The sequence below is a fragment of the Caretta caretta genome, chromosome 7 (genome assembly GCF_965140235.1).
Source record: "Caretta caretta isolate rCarCar2 chromosome 7, rCarCar1.hap1, whole genome shotgun sequence".
In the NCBI taxonomy this organism is placed as follows: domain Eukaryota; kingdom Metazoa; phylum Chordata; order Testudines; family Cheloniidae; genus Caretta; species Caretta caretta.
This window is the reverse complement of record NC_134212.1, coordinates 46,101,737-46,121,944: the sequence shown is the minus strand read 5'-3', so window position 1 is coordinate 46,121,944 and position 20,208 is coordinate 46,101,737. Positions and strand designations below refer to the sequence as shown.

The 20,208-nt window shown below is 45.5% G+C and overlaps 1 protein-coding gene across 9 annotated transcripts in view; it reads right to left on the bottom strand.

The window, feature by feature from the left end:
- DOCK3 (dedicator of cytokinesis 3) overlaps positions 1 to 20,208 on the bottom strand; it is a 609,762-nt gene that overhangs the window by 200,404 nt on the left and 389,150 nt on the right. For all 9 annotated transcript variants that reach the window (XM_048858121.2, XM_048858128.2, XM_048858122.2 and 6 more), the window contains exon 10: positions 7,565 to 7,646. In XM_048858121.2, the coding sequence (XP_048714078.1) occupies positions 7,565 to 7,646 (82 nt within the window). The remainder of the gene's footprint in view (positions 1 to 7,564; positions 7,647 to 20,208) is intronic.

The following is a 20,208-nucleotide window of genomic DNA, read 5'->3' as shown; positions in this document are numbered from 1 at the left end:
GATGATCTGCAGCACTTGGGATCAAAACCTGTGGGAGTGGAAGCTCCAGGAAGGCAATCTCACATGAGACAGATGAGGCATGCAGTGAAAATAAAGACAAAGGATGAAAGCCCCAGGACGTACAACAGCTCCAGAAGTATATGAAGTGAGACAACAGCAAAGAAGAGCAGGTGGCCAGGATTCCATACGCATACTGAAATGCATTTACTGTGGGACACTGCATATGCAGGAAAAGGAGAAGTGTCCCGAACTAGGACAGCATTACAAGGAATGTGGCAAGTTGAACTATTTTAGCAGCATGTACAAGAACAGGAGAAAGTCTTAGAAAGATTCAGTAAGACTTGTACAAGAAAGGGAGGGGATATCAGACTCTTGTGGTGACAGTATGACTTTCTCCTTGACTCCAAAGACTATTAGGTACAGACTGTTGGGACAGAAAAGCAACTAGCGACAATACCAACCTCCCCCCCCGTGCGATTTCAGATGGATAGCAGGGCCTCCTGCAACATGAATCCTCAGTGTGAACTGGACTCGAACACACCCATTAGAAAAAGTTGTGCATCCTCCTAATGTACAATGAGAGCATAATACAGCCCATAGTAAAATGTGACTTCAGAGTAACTAACATAAAAAACAACAGATGGTACAACTGATGTTTGTTGTGGTGAATGGCAACAACCACAGATCCCTCTTGGGGAATACAGCAATACAAGCTACAGATCTGATAAAAGGGCACTGACCAGAATTTTATAGCTGCAGTGCAAGAAGAAAAAGAGAGAGTCCCATGGACAATGGAGACAATTTTGAAAGCACATGAGGATTTTTCAAAAGAGACAAGTGCCTCAGAGGAAATCTGTGACCGTAAGTAGATCCTACAGTGAATCGGTGTGCCTACCGCTTAGGAAATTTCTAGTGGCATGACATAATCCAGTACGCAAGGAGCTCAAAAGTCTGCAGAGCAGATGTATCATAGAACCTGCAGAGGCAGTGGTATCATAGTACCTGCAGAAGCCGTACAGCCTGGGTAAGCAGCATGGTGGTGGTAATGACGCTTTCAGGGAAGTTATGCATCTGCATAGACCCAAAGCCACTGAACTGGGCATTGACAAGATACCATTGTCCACTGCTCACAATTGATGACATCTTGCCAGAACATTTCAAAGCCAGAATATTTATGATCTGATGTGAGGAACAGGTTTTGGCACATAAGCCTGAATAAAGAGTCAGGTGTAACACTATTTGGCTGCTACAAATGGCTGTGCATGCTGATGGGCATAAGCTCATTACCAGAGGTGGTCCAGAGAAGACTCACCAAACCACTGGAAGGACTGCTAGTAGTGAAAATGACTGCAGCTGTTATCTTCATTGTAGGTGAAGGGAGAAGTGACACAGAAGCTGAATGAGACCATGGCAGAGAACTACAAGATTTCCTACAGCCATGCAGGGACCAGAAAAAAAACCAATCCAGAAAAAAAAGTTACTCAAACAGCATGAGATGACATACAATGGACAACTGATCACAGCAGAGGCACTGAAAGCAGATCCCAACAAGATTAAGGCAGTCAGAGACACATCAGCTCCAGTGCATATAGAAGGGGTACAGCACTTCAGAGGAATGATACATTCTCTGTCCACACCTGGCTGCAGTAGTAGAACCCATATGTCAGCTCACAAGGCAGGATGTGGAATGGGACTAGGAAGGTCACCAACTCCAAGTATTTGACATGCTGAAACTAATAACAGATGCCCCTCTCCTGAAGTACCACCAAGTAGAAGAGCCACTGACCCTCCAGAGTGATGCATCATAGAAAAGATTGGGCGTAGTTCTTTTGCAGGAGCAGTTAGTCACTTATGCCAACGGAGTCCTGTCTAAGACAGACGTACATCCAAACAGAAGAGGTCACTTATCCTTGTGCCTTAACTGGAGTTCTTCAAGGTGTGTATCCCTGTAGTAGCTCCACTTCAGGAGTGCATGTGTCCCTGCACCTTTGGTTGAAAATTATTGGTAGCAGCACCTATTTGGCCTGCACATGCGCCCTACACATCCTCATTCCCCATCTCAAGAACATATAGGGCTGCATGGGCAAACTGCCCTCAGTTCCTTCTCTACCACAGAGTTCCACAGGGGAAACTCCAAGGAGAAGGGAAGGAGGGTGGGCAGTGGAACATCTTGAATAACTCCAGTTACTACAGAAGTTAAGCTCTCCTTCTTTGAGTAGTGTCCCTATGGATGCTCCATTTCAAGTGATTTCCAAGAAGTACCTCCATAAGAAGGAGGGAGCTTCAGAACAGAGTCCAGTACTGAAGAAAAAACTGCATTGCCAATTGCAGCATCTAATCTAGAGGCAAAGCAGAGCATAATGGTTGGAGAAAGTATGTACAGAGGTCCAGGTTGCATCTCTGCAGATTTCAGTAACTGGAACGTCTTTGAGTAATGCCACAGACATAGATTGACCAGTAGAATGAGTTATTACTCTAGAAAGAGGTTGAATATCAGCCACATCATAACATGTGATAATATATACCCCAAGATCCATCTTGAGAATCTTTGAGAGGAGAGTGCGGATCCCTTGGATATGTCTACAGCTGAAGCAAAGAGTGTAGAAGACCTTCTGAACAGTTTGAGTCTGTCCAGATAGAAGACTAATGCCCTTCTGACATTAAGGATATGGAAGGCAGCTTCTTGTCTAGTCTGATATGCTTTTGAGAAAGTAACTGGGAGATAAATGGTCTGATTAATAATAAAATTAAGAAGACACCTTAGGCAGAAACTTGGGATCTGGTCGCAAATTACCTTTTCCTTGAGAAACACTGTAAAAGGAGGGTCTGACATTAAAGCCCCCAGTTCTACCCTCTGGGCAGAAGTGCTGGCCACCAAGAAAGCTGTTTTTCATGCATAAATAAAGCAACAAACATATTGTAGCTAATGGCACAAAAGGGTGTTATTGTAAGGCAATTAAGAACCAGGTTCAAGTCCCATACTGGAGTAGGTTCTCTAATCTGATGCAAAAGATTCATCAGTCCTCTGAGAAATCCTGAGTTTGCAGGATGAGTAAAGATCAAAAAACCTTCTACAGATGAGTAAAAGGCTGTAATAGCTGCCAAGTCAACCCTGATGAAACTTGCAGAGAGACCTGGAGTCTTTAATTGGTCAAGGATGGTGGGAAGAGAAGAGAACAGGAGAAACTTGTTGACAGGTATACCAGTGATAAAATCTCTTCCATTTTTGAAGGTAAGTATTTCTGGTAGATGTTTTCTGCTGTTTAATAATATATGTTGCACCTATCTTGAACAGGAGGTCTCTGTCCCCAAGAACCATTCAGGAGCCACGCCTGGAGTAGAGGAACTTTCAGATTGGGGTGAAGCATCTGATGAGCATGCTGCGACAATAGAATGCCAACTAGCTGGAAGTCTCATCAGTGGACAAGAAGCAAGTTGAATGATGTAAGGTTACCAGACTTGCCTCGACCAGATTGTTGCAATTAAAATGACCCTAGCCTTGTCTTGTTGGATTTTGTTCAGTTCTTTCCAAAGTAATGTTGGAAGGCCTCTCATCCATGAGATGAGGAAGAAATTGAGTGACCACAGAACCCGGTTGACTAAAGACACTTGCTTGTCCAGACTGTTTGTTTGGGACGTAGAGTGTCCTGAGCCATCCCTGGAGGCATCAAAGATGTAACCTAGTGTTTTGGGTTACAAAAACACGGCCCAATAGTGATTGAGGGTCTAGTCTCCTCTTTAGCAACATTTCTTGCACGTCGTGTTGGCGGCAGTTGCAAAGAGGTCTACCTCTGGAAGCACCCAAGTTAATAATATGTTTTGGGAGAAATGCCTGCTGAGGTCATCAGCCACAGTATTTTGCACATCTAGAAGGTAAGAAGCTGAGATGACTCCTGGTTGGGTATGCACCAATTCCAGAGTTTTATTGCTTCGGCACAGAATGAGGGGGAACATCCTCTCCCTGACAATTGATATAAAACACACAGGCCACGTTGTCTGTCATGATCTTGACTGATTTGGTCTGATCAGAGGAAGAAATTGAAGGCAAGCATTTCTGACCTCTCTCAACTCTAGAAGGTTGATGTGGAGTAACTGCTCTGGATGACCCTTTGCCCTGGATTGTGTGAGGTTCCTATCCCCAACGCAAGAGGAAAGTGTCTGATGTTATCACAATGGTAGTGAAATTGTGAATAAATGGGACTCCTGTACAGACCTTGGAAGGATCCTTCCACCAGTTGAGTGACTGCAGAACCTGGCTGACTACAGACACTTGCTTGTCCAGACTGTTTGTTTGGTATGTAGAGTGTCCTGAGCCATCCCTGGAGGCATCAAAGACATAACCTAGTGTTTGGGGTTACAAAAACATGGCCCAATAGTTGAAGGCAATTCCTCACTCAGGTTTGAGGTTGAACTGAACTGTTAAGATACTTTAGGGTGAGAAATCTATCAGTAGGTAAAAGTAAGCCCTGCCTGTCACTGCATTCAGAGATGTCCCTGTGAAATCTATTCTGTTCCCTTGGTGTTATCTGGACTGGTGATCTGCTAGGTCATTCCAATCCTTAACTCTGGGAGCCAGCCTTACCCTGCTCTACTGTGAGAACCCCCACTCCTGGGTTTTTCACGCACAGCCTCTGGCATGTAAGCTGCTCCTTGGATTGTGCAACCAAATGACACTAGCCAATATCTCCGATCCCAGACACAACCCTAGGAACCTCCGTCTTGCAGTGTCCAGTTATGCCAGCTGGACACTGCAAGCTTATATGAGTTTGTCAATTTAACAAAGAAATTGATATGCATCAGGCTTGTTATCCCAGGGGGAGTCTCTCACATGCTTCAAATCAAATGCACTGCTTCAGGTAAAATAAACAAACAAATTTATTAACTACAAAGATAGATTTTAAGTGATGATAAGTCAAAGCACAACAAGTTGGAGTTGGTCAAATGAAATAAAAACAAAACGCATTCTAAACTAATCTTAACACTTTCAGTGCCCTTACAAACTTAGATGCTTCTCACCACAGACTGACTGGTTGCCCTTCAACCAGGCTCTCCCCTTCGATCAGCACTTCAGTCGCTTGGTGATGATGTCTGTAGATGGAGGTGGGAGAGGAAGACATGGCAAACATCTCTCCCTTTTATCATGTTCTTTCTTCCCTCTTGGCTTTGCCCCCCACTTCAGGGTCAGGTGACCATTACCTCATTGTAGTCCCAAACTGACCAAAGGAAGGGAGATGACTCACTCGAGAGTCCAACAGACCCTAGGCCAGTGTCTTTTGTTCCTGTGAGGCTGGGCTGGCTTTGTCCCATACATGCCCTGATGAGATGTGAACTGCCTCTCTGCTCTTGGAGAAGTTTTGCCTGGGCCTGTTTTAAGCCACGAGGACACATTTTCAGGATCATAACTATATACATGAAATTAGAACCTATAATATTACTATAACATTACTGTAACAACAATTACTATGACATCATTATAGCAACAATGCTCAGTGCATCATGAGCCTTCCGAAGACACCTGACATGACAAACTTTGCACTGGATGCCACACAATCATTTTATAAGGATGCACATGGGGGTGTAGGGTATTCCCCCGAGGTACAGAGTGTCCCCGTGAAATCTATTCACTGTACTGGTGTCAAAGCAGACCTCTCAAAATTTAGTTGGAAGCCTATTGTGGAGTAACAAGCTTGTTTGTACTGCCAACCATTTCTCTCTTGATAATATCAGCCCCTGAGCAACCAATCCTCCTTTGCCAGCTGCTGTTCTTCCCTGTCTGTAGACGGGGTCTGTCAAGGGGATTGAGATCCTCTCCATTTCCTTGAATGATAAGAAGGAGATTGGCTCCTGCATGGTGGTCTCCAGTATGCCCCATAGGGCCAAGGTGCAGCATCATTTTGACAATGCTGGTTCTGACAGGGCTGACCAGACCATTACCATGCCAGAAGCAGATGACTTCCAGCTCTAAAGTTAGAGTCCCTGATCTGTAGAGAGAGGTCTTATCTTGACCTGTGTGATCTGAGGAGGAGAAGGTTCTCTGCTAGATAATGGAGAAAAAGTGTCCCCCAAACATTGGTACTGGTCAGAAATATGCACTAGTTCCAAATATAGAGATATAAGTGCCAATAGTGGTACTGGGATGAAGTCACCTCCACCAACATTAAATCAGCTGGTGCTGTTAAGACTTCCATCAATGGTGCTGACGTTGGTTCTGGTGCATATGTTGAGATTAGTGTTATCGCATTTGGTACACATGCCTAAAAGTACTAGTAACAGGCATTGTGCTTCTTCAGTACCTAGCCATAGCTGAACCGACATCACTTGCCTCTGGAGAATGAGCAAGCTTAGTACTCTCTTCCCGGGAGAGCAAAGATTTGGATCTCCTTATGGGAAGAAACAGATTGGTGACAACATGTTGGGTTTTGCATGCTAGCTAGCAGGGTCACTGTCTGACAATGTCTTAGAAGAGGCAGAATCCATGTTAGAAATTGATCTTCACTCTTCAAGGTCTGAAGTTCTTCTCATTGATCATCTGAGCAAGTATAACTTCAAACAAGTGTCCTTGGACTTTCTCGTTCTTGTTCTGAAGGAATGACACACTAAGTAGCAGTCTGGCACACAGCTGTCACTGAGACAAAATAGGCTGTGGCTGTCCATGGGTGGAATAAGAACATCCCAGGACAGCAATTGTTTGAAGCCTGAATCATAGAATATCAGGGTTGGAAGGGACCTCAGGAGGTCATCTAGTCCAACCCCCTGCTCAAAGCAGGACCAATCCCCAATTTTTGCCCCAGATCCTTAAATGGCCCCCTCAAGGATTGAACTCACAACCCTGGGTTTAGCAGGCCAATGCTCAAATCACTGAGCTATCCCTCCCCCCCATCCATCATTTTGGCCTGGATAGTGGCTTAGAGTGCTAAGACACAAATTAAATTTAGGTTTTTGGAGGGTTTTAAAATAAAAAAAAAAAGGGGGGAGGCCAGTAATTTAAAGGGCATTAACACTAACTAGTCACTTAATTTGCAACTGAAGCAGATTCCAGTAAGGGTAGTGGGTGGACACTGCTTGCTCCATCTAACTGCCATGGATGGTAAAAGAGTAACGAGGGATGGCTCTGGCATTTATGCCAGCATGGGGGAGAGGGAGGGCACACATGGTACAGGTGTGGCCCTGCAGACACTGCTATTCAAGTATTCCTATTTTGTGAACATGAGGTGCATGCACAAAGAGTGGGATCCACACAAACAGTCAAAAAAGAAATAATTTCCCATCTTCTGTTTTCTAAGTGTATAATACATGCAACGGGCATTTAAAGATGAAAACAGTGAAATGTATTTGATGTTCCTTTACTTGAAAAAATCAATTAATCTGGAAGATTATTTCAATTTTCTAATGTTAACATTTCATTAAATTGAGCAGAAATATACAGTTTTCATTTTCCTCAGTATACAGGAAAGAAAGAATTTCTTTTTGTTCCCAGAGTGACTGTGTTTACAGTCAAACAACCTTCAAGAGAAGTCTCAGTTCACAGTTAGATAGGGAAAGAGAATGAGTAATTCATACATACTGTGAAAAGGCCACACATCCGTTCTATCTTCTCTGGATTCCTGGGGCCTCCGTTCTTGTTTAATCTCACCAGAAACCGCTCACTAAAAACCAAAGAAAACAAAGGAAACTTACTTGCAACAAACGTAAACAAAAAAGAATAAATATTTCAAAATGTGTGTTAAACCCTGTCATTTTTGAATTTCTCAAAGCATAAGGAATTGTATTCAGTGACTCAGGTAGAATTACATTGTGAAGCCATGAGTAATTATTGTAGAAGGCTTTGTTTTACAGGAAGTCCCTCTTCATGAAAAGCTGCAGTGCTGATACATCTTACTGGCAGATTATCATACTAAAGTAACAGACTTGTGTAAAGGCTATTTTTCAAGTGCATGAAGTCTCATGAAAGCACAGGACTTGAACAAGTGCTGCAGATAAGGACTAAAAAGCATGTGGCAAAGCTCGGTGATCCAAGACTAGAATAGCAGGAATGCTGCAGTACAGGATTGACGTCTATTGACAGAGCTGTTTGGGGTCAGAAGGTACTTCAGGTAAGAACCAGTGCGCATTTGCAGAGCTGTGTAAAGGAAATTTACATAGCACATGCCTGCATGATGCTTGGTTCAAGTTAGTTCTGTCTGCCTTTCACTTTCATGACCACTGAAATTCACTCAAAAATGTAAGAAATCAAAACAAAAGAAGGATACAGTGATGAGGAAAATGTGTCTGAAAGCTTATTCATTTTGAACAAATCCAATAAAATAATGTAGCAATTCTTGAATCTCAGGACCTGATTTACCAAAATTTTTATCATTCATAAATTGAACAGCCCTACTGCAAAGCGAGGATGGAGTCTAAATCAACAAAACGGGGTTGTAAACCAAATCATTCACCCACTAATGGGGACACAATATGGTAGTTACACAGAAGTCATGACAGAGAAGTTACTTATATAGATACACAAAACCAAGATCAGTAGATTTAATTATTTGCTGGGCTTGTGACTATGCACTTGTATACACATTTAAATAACTCTCAGCCTTCAGCTGTGCACATTAGAATATGTACCCTTGGTAACTTTTCCAACCTTGCGCAATTATTTAATTATTAATGTTCTTAAAGTGAGACATTTATTTGCACTATTAAACTTAAGATATGGGTGGCTCTATGGTTTGGGATGGCATCTGAAACACTTTGTTTCCTAGTCACCATCCCTCTAAAGCAGGGGTGGGCAAACTTTCTGGCCTGAGGGCCACAACTGGGTGGGGAAATTGTATGCAGGGCTGGGGCGGGGGTGGGGGCTGGGGTGAAGGAGGGGGTGTGGTGTGCAGGAAGGGGCTCAGAGCAAGGGATTGGGGCAGAGAAGGGATGTGGGGTGTATGAGGGGGCTCAGGGAAGGGGGTTGGGGTTGCAGGAGGGGGCTCAGGGCAGCAGTGCAGGAGGGGTGCGGACTGCGGGAGGGGGCTCAGGGCAGGGGGTTGGGGTGCAGCAGGAGGCTCAGAGCAGGGGGTTGGGGTGCAGGGGGGATGCGGAGTGCAGGAGTGGTTCGGGCTCTGGCCCGGCGCCATTTACCTAAAGCGGCTCCGGGGTGGCAGCGGCGCGCTCCAGGGCCAGGGCAGGCTCCCTGCATGCCTGCCCTGGCCCCACGCTATGCCGCTCTGGGAAGTGGCCGGCACCACATCCCTGCGAGGCCCCTGGGGGACGAGGGGGCACAGGACTCCGCGCGGTGCCTTTGCCGCACCTCAATTCCCGGCCAATGGGAGCTGCGGGGGGGCGGTGCCTGGAGGCAAGGGCAACACATGGAGCCCTCTGCACCCCCCTTCCCTGCCCCCCCAGGCCGCAGGGATGTGGTGCTGGCTGCTTCTGAGAGTGGCACGGGGCCTGCGGCACCACGATGGGCAATCCCTGAGGGGCCGGATCCAGCCCGCAGGCCACAGTTTTCCCACCCCTGCACTAAAATATCCTAGTAAATTATCAATAATTTTTGGCACCAAAAATGATCAACTAGCCAGTCTGTGGCTGAAACAGGATTGTGTGACCCTGTAATATAGAATATGCTGTAAAATTGATGTTCCTGTGAAATAAAATTCTTAAGACATAAAAAGAGACGTCTTAGAGCAGGGCCTATGTCATCCTGCTAGATGTTTAGGGTAAAAGACCATGTTTTTCAGACATTAAAACTTATTCCACAGAACATGAAGCATTTTGAGCACATTTCCTGCCTCTTCTGTTTCTTTTTACGCTTGTATCAGCTGCAATATAGGCCACAAACAATGTGGTAAAAATTAAGGTGAATGGTGTAAAAATAAAAGTGACAAAAATGCTTTTAAAATTTCCCAGGGGCACAAGATAGTTCTGTACCCACTAAGCTTCTGAATATATGTGAAGGAAAAATAAGTAGAGAAAATTCTCACTTCCATTTCTCCATGAATGGCTGTTCTTATTTCTGCTGGAGCTTCCTTCTGGCTGATTGGAGTGGAGTGCTCTTACAGCTGGAGCCGATGTAGTAAGAAAAAAGTGAATCTCAAGAACCTTGGAGTTGGATTTTCAAAAGTGTTCAGTGTTGGTGTAACTCTGTTCCCACTGAAGTCAATTGAATTTAATGCAAGCAGAGTTAGGCCAACATTAAGTATTTTAAAAATTCCAACTTTGACGCTCAGAAATTTAGCCATGTGCAGGGTTTGGGGGAGCAATGCCCCCCAAGCAGTATATGTTAGTGGAGTGGTGGCTGGTGATGGCCTCCACCCAGGACCAGAGGAGCCCAGTGCCCCCGGTGGGTGGCAGAGAGAAGCGGAGCCACTAGGTGGTGGGGGGAGGGCAAGGAGAAGGGGCTGGCCCTGAGGATGGCTGGAGGGTTCATGGCCATTGCTGCTTTGAGTCATCACACCATGCTTGTTGGGTCCCCTGGAGAATCTGCAGCTGCTGCAGGGATTGGAGCTTGGTGGTGCCGCTCTGTTTCCACCTGGACAATGCCATGACTGGGATTGGGACCAACAAGGTAACGGCCAGGCCTGGCCTGAGTGCCTGCTTCTTCCCAGCACGGACAGCCCCTGAGCCCTTCTCTCGTTGCCTGTTAGGCAAGCCAGGATGCTGGGTGGGTGACTGGGGCAGGTCTGCTAGGTGAGGAGCACAGGGCCAGCCTTATGGGTGGGTGATCGTGCAGGGTGCCCTGGTCAGGGGGGTCACTGTGGCCAAGAGGCAAGTAGCAGGGTGGGCCTGGGGTGCAAGACCATGGAAAGGAGCTTGAGGCAATGAGGGGACAAGGCAGTGGGGTCTGGGGGTGATGGGGTTTGGGAGGCAGTGGAGGCCAGGGGCTATGGGGCGGAAGCCCATGGAGGAAGCAGGGGCCAGGGGTGATAGATGGGGAGGTGGAGGTGGAGGTGGAGGGGTCCTGGGGAGATCAGGGGATGGGTCTAGAGCCTGGGGAGGCAGAGAGGCCCAAGGTAATGGGGAAGCCTGGGGAGACGGGGGCAGGGGCAACAAAACACAAGTTTGCCCAGGGTACCATTTTTCCTAAGGCTGGCCCTGGATGAGCTCAAGGCTCTCACATATCATCTGACCTGTTTTGCCACAACCTTTTCAACAATTTTTCCTGAAAAGGAAGACTAGACAGAAGTCAATAAATAGCAAGATTGTCAGAGCAAAGCCAATAGCTTTCTTAAGGTCTGCTGTTATTCTACCCCCATAGTGACACACACAATCCACAATGAGCCCAGTACTTCTTCGCTGGTCTCCAACAGCCAGGATGGACATAGGTTCAACTCAAGTTGTGGACCTGAGCATTTCCGCAAACTCAGACTCTGAATAAACACAGGAGGCAGAATGTCACATTTTTATATGGTCACTTTTCAGATAAGAATTACACTACAGTGGCTTTAAAGTTCTGCACTAATTTTAAGATATATGAATGAACTGATAGCTTTCTTAAAGTAGCTGCATTCCCTGAGCCACAGGAACTATACAAAGGAGACTTTTCCTATGCTCCCAAAAATACTTTTCAGAAAGACTTAAAAAATAGTTATTAGGTCACCTCTGCACAGACTTTGATCTCAACAGATGCAGCTATTTTAATTCTTAAACCAGTTTTATTATGCAGTCTTGCAGTTATATGAGAAAACATTTTTTTCATTTCTCTTGTAATTATAATTCATGTCATGTATCTTCTCCATAATGCTTTGTACCTGGTTGACTAGTTTCATCAAGGAAAACCTGAGTTCCAAAGAAAAGAACAGCAAATCCAAAAAGGCCTAGAATTAACTATCAAGATTGTTGCAGATAGCCATCATGACCCTCAAACACATGACAACTACTTTTGTAGCAGAGGTTCTAAGACTGTGTTTACTCCTCACTAAAACTGAATGTGATGGGGTGAACACACCTCTCCTGAGCACCCACCTGTCAGCTGGGTGTGAACCTGCACTCTCTCAGTTCACAATGCTCCTGGTCAGCTGTTGCCCTCATCAGTGGCTCAGCCCTCTGGCTAAGTCAAACATAGTCTAAAATGGATGAACCCCTTCCACGGTAACAAATGTCCAACAAGGACTACCATTGTGCAGTCATTGGTATCTGCAGCCCTGCATCTCGGCTCAGTTCTCAGACCCTTCTAGGCCAATGTTAAGTCTGTCTCTACCCTGTCTTAAAGCAGCACCCCCCAGGGCTTTCTCCCTGGAGACTCTTTGCCTTTAGTTGTTCTCTGGTGTCCCAGCTCTCCAGCCATGTCAATCCTTAATTTCAGTCCCCTTCGTGGGGGTGGCAGGGAGGGAAACAAAGTTCAACAAAGGGTTGGCCCCTCCAGGGTCTTCAGCCATGTCCCTGGGTCTATTTTGGGCTTTTAATAGAGTCTTATCCCCTTCTTGGGATCAGGCCACTTTTCCGGTGGCTGGGGGGGAGGGGTGTCTCAGGCCCACCCACTACTCCAAGTCCCAACCCAGGGACCCTATAGACAGCAGCCATTTACTGCTTTCGTTTACTTGGTTGCTGCTGCTATACCCTGGGCCGCTTCCCACTCGGTCCCATCATGTTCACTCTACCTTAAATTATAGTTCTTGGGTTCTATTTGTCTCATTCCTTGTTTGCGCAGGGTTTCTTCCAGGCCTCTTGCCTGGAGAGATTTTCTGTCCTACCCTTGCTTGAGCAGGGCTTCCCACAAGCCTCCTTGCCTGGAGAATTTCTCCATCTTCCAGGATTTCCTCAGCCTTCTGGTCTCAACCAAGGACTGAACTGCTCAGGCCCAGCAGCTCCTTTTAACTGAGCCCTAATTGGCTGCTTCCCTGCAGCCTTTCTAGGCAGGCCTGAAGGACCCACCTTCACTGCTCATTTCCTGGGGTGGGATGTGGTAGGACCACAAGGCCCCAAAGGACCTGGTACACCCTGTCACACCAAACTATAAAGAGTTCCAATACCTAAAAAAATTAGCCTTTTTTGGGTAAATGCTGGATGCAAATCTTCCACTGCTGTCTAATGCACAGTTGCCAACTTTCACGTGGTAAATATGCACCCCAACTTTCACACTAAGCCAAGAATTAAGCTAATCCTGTTTCAAAACAAGACCAAAACAAGCCAATCCCTAAGAACAAAGACATAAAAGAGAAAACTTAGTTCTTTGTTATTCTTGTTCTATATAGGTGCTTATACAGTGCTCATAGGATCTGAGGGCTAGATCCACAAAGGGGACTTAGGTACCCTGCCACCTAATGGAATCCACAGCTTTGAGTTAGGCACCCAGGCTTCTTCTACAATGCATAATGAGAATAGACACCTAAGAATGGAATCTCCAAAAGCCTGCAAGCTGAGTGGAGAGCTGCCTAAGCTAGTCAATAGAAAATGCTGAGGAGACGGGTGGGGCCTAAGCCTTCCCCTCAATGGGAGTTAAGTGCCTAAGTCCAGGTTGCTGTGAGTTGCCTGTCTCTGCTTCGGATTCACAGCCATGAATCCTCCCTAGAATTAAAAAAAAAAAGAAAAGGAGTACTTGTGGCACCTTAGAGACTAACCAATTTATTTGAGCATGAGCTTGCTCATGCTCAAATAAATTGGTTAGTCTCTAAGGTGCCACAAGTACTCCTTTTCTTTTTGCGAATACAGACTAACACGGCTGTTCCCTAGAATTAAGACACTAAGCCCTTTCTCACAAACAAGCCAAACAGGAGGTGGTGTTGGTGCCTCCATATAACCTTTATCCCAAGGTTAGAGCAGTCACACATATTGTGGGAGAGCCACATAAATTTAATTATTTATACAAAGTGGAACAGTTTCAACAGGAGAGATTGAGGGAGACCCACCTCAGAATAGCCTATAGCTCAGTGATTAGGGCACTCTCCTAAGATATGGGAGATTTGGGTTCAAATTCCTGCTCCAATTTCTTTCCAGAGGGGGAAATTGAACCTGGGTATCTCACATTCTTGGTGAGTGCTCTAACAATTGAGATAAAGGTTATATGGTTATAAAGGGGATGCAGGGACCAACAGCACCATCGATACGGAGACTGATCCAATAAACACGGTTTTAGGAAGCCTCTGAGAACACCTACTAGACCAGGCCCCATAAGCAAGACAGGCAGAGAGGACCAGATATTTCAAGATATTTAGGTACTTGACTCTCACTGAAATCAATAAGAGCTAGGTGCCTAAATACCTTTCAGGATCTGGGTTGGAATGCCAAGTTTGAGGATCACTCTGGAACTTAGGCATGAGCTGGGTGCCCAGGTGTTGGGACTTTGGTGGCTGTGTGCACGCTCAACTGCATATTTTTAGGTATCATGGGGAATTTAACAGCAGAAACAAAGGCACCAGGGTATTTAGGTGCCTACAGAGTTAGGCAGCAGCTGCGTAGAGGTTTTGAGGATCTAAATTTTAGACTTCGACTTGTACATGCTAGTGCTTACTTTCATATAACTCAAGTTGTTCAGGGGTGTGGAAAAACCTCCCCCTGAGTGATGCAAGTTAAACGGACAAGCACCAGCGTGGACAGTGCTATGTCAGTGGCAGAAGCTCTCTCCCTTTGGCATAGAGGGTCTGCACTAGCAGCGCTATAGTGGCACAGCTACATCAGTACAACTGAGCCACTGTAGAGATTCTAGTGTAGACCAGTCCTTAGGCGCTGAACGGGGCAACTAAATACCTTTGTGGATCTAGCCCTGAGTGCCTTTCAGCAGAGTTTCACATGGGTATGTTCTCTCATCCTCTTCCCAAGGGTGAATTGGGTGTGTAGTTGAATATTTTGTTTTGGATTTTTTTAAACACATACATAAAGCTATATGTTTATGGTAGAGAAGGCAGGGTCAAAGAAATGCACCTTGCTCTTAGCAGTGAGTTTTGTAACAGTCCCTGGTTCCTGTGGGAGTTCACTCCACAGTTTTGGGTCAGCTCCCAAGAAAGTTCTATCTGCACAGATGAGCTTTACTTTTATTGTAGAAAGTTTCATTGTGCCAGAGGAGCAAAGTTGTTGACATAGTCTTCATCCCAGGGTTTTAGTTGATCATTTAGACACTCTGGGCACAGAGCATTGAGTATCTTGAAGATAAGGACCAAGACCTTGAACTTGATATTCTATGGGAAGCCAGTGTAGGAAAAGGAGGACAGGTCTGATGTGTTTGCAATAGCCAGTGTGTTAAGAAGACATGCTGTAGCATTCTGTGCCAGTTGGAGTTTCCCAGGTGCAGAAAGCCCCATGCCCAGGCATGTTGTATTACCATAGTCCAGCTCAGAGGTAGCAAAGCCATGAACAACTGAGGCCTATCACCATTCGCCATGATGGGGCAGAGACTCCTAGCCAACTGGAGATAGCAGTATCACCAAGTAACGTTTCCACTATGTGAGAGCTTAGCATCAGTGAGGAATCCAGGAGCATGCCAAAAATACAAAATGAATTGATCAATTGTGGGTATGTACTTTCAACTTTCCTGTGGGTAGTATAGACATACCCTTAATTTCCCTTTAATTAATGAGGTGCTTTGGCCGACAACTGCCTCAGACATCAATGGGTTTTGGAGTAAATAGTAACAGAATTATAATATATAAAACAAATATTCCCTAACTGTAGAGAATATGACTGGGAACCTATTATAACCACTATTACCTGTATTTTTTGTTTTCAGAATTTATTGTCAGGTTCCAGAAATTTATTTATAATTGCTAAGTTTTTTACCTCATGACACAAACTATGTAAATTGCAGATGTGTCTCTTTAAGGTAGGTAAATTTAACCTGAAAGTTAATTTGGCTTAAGGTGTAATACTTATGAACCGAGTCTACCATTATGCATCCAGTGGAAATGCAGGGAAGTAGCAGGGTCTTCACTGTAGTTCATCATTCTGGATAATTGAGGTGTGATGCTTGCTGAGCACGGATGCCTCTGTTCAACTCTGCTGAATCCCAGCCAGCACGGATTATTAAAAAAATAATTTTGTCACATCAGCTCTAGAATCTGTCATGCCTTTTTCCTTATCTGCTTAGTTCCTTCCTGTTTCAGGTTGTGCTATATGGAGTTTGGCTGTGTGTGTATTTCCAGTTGCACTTTCTAGGGTAACTGTCTAATTCTGTACTCTTCCATTCCTGTTTCCCTGTTTCATATACTATCTGTGTAATATGAGTTTGAGAGAGATAAGGTGGGAGAGATAATATCTTTTATTGGACCAACTTCTATTTGTGGAAGGGACAACCTTTGGAGCTTCACAGAGCTCTTCCTCAGGACAAAAGCACCCTACCAGCTGTGAACAAACACTTTTCACAAAGCTATCACTCCATATCTGATCTCTCAGTTCTCCTCCTCAAAGGAAACCTGCACAACACCTTCAAAAGACAAGCCTGGGAACTTAAATTCGTAACTCTACTAGATACTATTTATTTTTTAAATTAACAGACAGTGGATTTATGGCTCATTACAAGAATTTGTAACACACCTTGCTGTCTACTAATCTCCTTTGTCCTATGCAGAGGTGTTAATTACTCACTTCATTTTAAGTGGTCTCAATACAACATGTGAACCCCTTATGCTTAGCAATATGCCCCACCTTGTATTTACCTTGAACACTCTGGTTACTATTTCCAGACCTGAGGAAGAGGTCTGTGAAGCTCAAAAGCTTGTCCATTTCACAAACAGAAGTTGGTCCAATAAAAAATATTACCTCATCCACCTAATCTCTCTCTTTTCCTGGGCCCAATACAGCTATAACACCACTGCAAATAATATGAATTTATCTTTTACTTATTATGACCATAAGAACCCCTATGTGGCAACTGGACAAAGGTACACCCACCTCACTGTTGTCAGAACATTTAGCCAAACAGTGTCTTGTAAGGTATCATCTAAAAACTGGTGACATGCTGGTCTTTCATATTACTGCATGACGTAAGTAAAGTTAGTATGTAAAGAATTATGTATGTGTGCTGGAAATATACTCCTAAAATATATTCAAACCAATCAATCTGATTAGAGTGGATAAACAAGTTTGTGGTAGACAAAGGAACGTTGTTTCATAGAATCATAGAATATCAGGGTTGGAAGGGACCTCAGGAGGTCATCTAGTCCAACCCCCTGCCCAGAGCAGGACCAATCCCCAACTAAATCATCCCAGCCAAACTTGTTTATCTTTGTCAAGCCTGACCTTAAAAGCCTCTAATGAAGGAGATTCCACCACCTCCCTAGGTAACGCATTCCAGTGTTTCACCACCCTCCTAGTGAAAAAGTTTTTCCTAATATCCAACCTAAACCTCCCCTACTGCAACTTGAGACCATTACTCCTTGTTCTGTCATCTGCCACCACGGAGAACAGTCTAGATCCATCCTCTTTGGAACCCCCTTTCAGGTAGTTGAAAGCAGCTATCAAATCCCCCCTCATTCTTCTCTTCCGCAGACTAAACAATCCCAGTTCCCTCAGCCTCTCCTCATAAGTCATGTGTTCCAGCCCCCTAATCATTTTTGTTGCCCTCCGCTGGACTCTTTCCAATTTTTCCACATCCTTCTTGTAGTGTGGGGCCCAAAACTGGACACAGTACTCCAGATGAGGCCTCACCAATGTCGAATAGAGGGGAACGATCACATCCCTAGATCTGCTGGCAATGCCCCTACTTATACAGCCCAAAATGCCGTTAGCCTTCTTGGCAACAAGGGCACACTGTTGAGTCATATCCAGCTTCTCGGCCATTGGAACCCCTAGGTCCTTTCCTGCAGAACTGCTGCCTAGCCATTCGGTCCCTAGTCTGTAGCGGTGCATGGAATTCTTCTATCCTAAGTGCAGGACTCTGCACTTGTCCTTGTTGAACCTCATCAGATTTTTTTTGGCCCAAACCTCTAATTTGTCTAGGTCACTCTGTTTCCTATCCCTACCCTCCAGCATATCTACCTCTCCTCCCAGTTTAGTGTCATCTGCAAACTTGCTGAGGGTGCAGTCCACGCCCTCTTCTAGATCATTAATGAAGATACTGAAGAAAACCGGCCCCAGGACCGACCCTTGGGGCACTCCACTTGATACCGGCTGCCAACTAGACATGGAGCCATTGATCACTACCCATTGAGCCTGACAATCTAGCCAGCTTTCTGTCCTCCTTATAGTCCATTCATCCAGCCCATACTTCTTTAACTTGCTGGCAAGAATACTCTGGGAGACTGTATCAAAAGCTTTGCTAAAGTCAAGGAATAACATGTCCACTGCTTTCCCCTCATCCACAGAGCCAGTTACCTTGTCATAGAAGGCAATTAGATTAGTCAGGCATGACTTGCCCTTGGTGAATCCATGCTGACTGTTCCTGATCACTTTCCTCTCCTCTAAGTGCTTCAGAATTGATTCCTTGAGGACCTGCTCCATGATTTTTCCAGGGACTGAGGTGAGGCTGACTGGCCTGTAGTTCCCTGGATCCTCCTCCTTCCCTTTTTAAAAAATGGGCACTACATTAGCCTTTTTCCAGTTGTCTGGGACCTCCCCTGATCCCAGGAGTTTTCAAAGATAATGGCCAATGGCTCTGCAATCACATCCGCCATCTCCTTTAGCACCCTTGGATGCAGCTCATCTGGGCCCATGGACTTGTGCGCATCCAGCTTTTCTAAATAGTCCCGAACCACTTCTTTCTCGACAGAGGGCTGGTCACCTCCTCCCCATGCTGTGCTGCCCAGTGCAGTAGTCTGGGAGCTGACCTTGTTCATGAAGACAGAGGCAAAAAAAGCATTAGCTTTTTCCACATCCTCTGTCACTAGATTGCCTCCCTCATTCAGTAAGGGGCCCACACTTTCCTTGACTTTCTTCTTGTTGCTAACATACCTGAAGAAACCCTTCTTGTTACTCTTAACATCTCTTGCTAGCTGCAACTCCAAGTGTGATTTGGCCTTCCTGATTTCACTCCTGCATGCCTAAGTAATATTTTTATACTCCTCCCTGGTCATTTGTCCAATCTTCCACTTCTTGTAAGCTTCTTTTTTGTGTTTAAGATCAGCAAGGATTTCACTGTTAAGCCAAGCTGGTCGCCTGCCATATTTACTGTTCTTTCTTTGGGATGGTTTGTTCCTGTAACCTCAATAAGGATTCTTTAAAATACAGCCAGCTCTCCTGGACTCCTTTCCCCCTCATGTTATTCTCCCAGGGGATCCTGTCCATCAGTTCCCTGAGGGAGTCAAAGTCTGCTTTTGTGAAGTCCAGGGTCCGTATTCTGCTGCTCTCCTTTCTTCCTTGTGTCAGGATCCTGAACTCGACCATCTCATGGTCACTGCCTCCCAGATTCTCATCCACTTTTGCTTCCCCTATTAATTCTGTTTCATCTGTTTGCCTGTGTCTCCAATGTGAATTGAGCAAGGAGACAATGGAAGTACATTTACATCTAATGTAAACAACATGATTAAGCTAACTGAAAAAAGCAAATTGATAAGAGAATCAGGTAGACAGCATGGTGTCTACACACCAGCAGGGTAGAGAAACTTTGTCTAGGTTTACCTTTCAAAGAATACATTTCAAAGTTTTACGAGACTATAAAAAGAAGGGAAGAGAACCCCTTACTGATCCACCACTAAGGCTGCGTGTCTGCCATGGAGGTCACGGATTCTGTGATTTTCCATGAGTTCTGGCTGGTGCTGGCTCAGGGGTTGCTCGAGCTGGGTTTACCTGAGGGAGAGTGGTTCCCGGCTCCCACCGGCATGTCCCTGCAGCTCCTAGGTGGAGGGGCCATAGGGCTCTGCATGCTGCCCGGGCCTGCAGGCGCTGCCCCCACAGCTCCCATTGGCTGTGGTTCCCGGCCAATAGGAACTGCGGAACTGGCACTTGTGGCAGAAGCAGTGCATGCAGCCCCCCTGGTCACCCCTCCCCCTAGGACCTGCAGTGACATGCCTGTCAGAGCTGGGTAGGGAGCCTGCCAGCCCCGCCAACCGCCCCACCCAGCACCAGCAGGGGTCCCGTGCCACGCGCCGCTGCCCGCCCCCTCCTCCCACCAGTGCAAATGGACGTCCCAGGCTGCCGCCTGCCTCCCCTCCAGCACCAGCAGGGGTCCCGGAAAGCCCCCCCTGAGCACCTGCTGCCCTCTGGCCCAAGTTTTAGTTAGGGGTATATAGCAAAAGTCATGGACAGGTCATGGGCTGTGAATTTTTGTTAACGACCCATGACCTGTCAATGACTTTTACTAAAAATACCCGTGACTAAAATGTAGCCTAGTCCATCACTTAGGGAACAAAAAGAGGACAGCAACCTCTG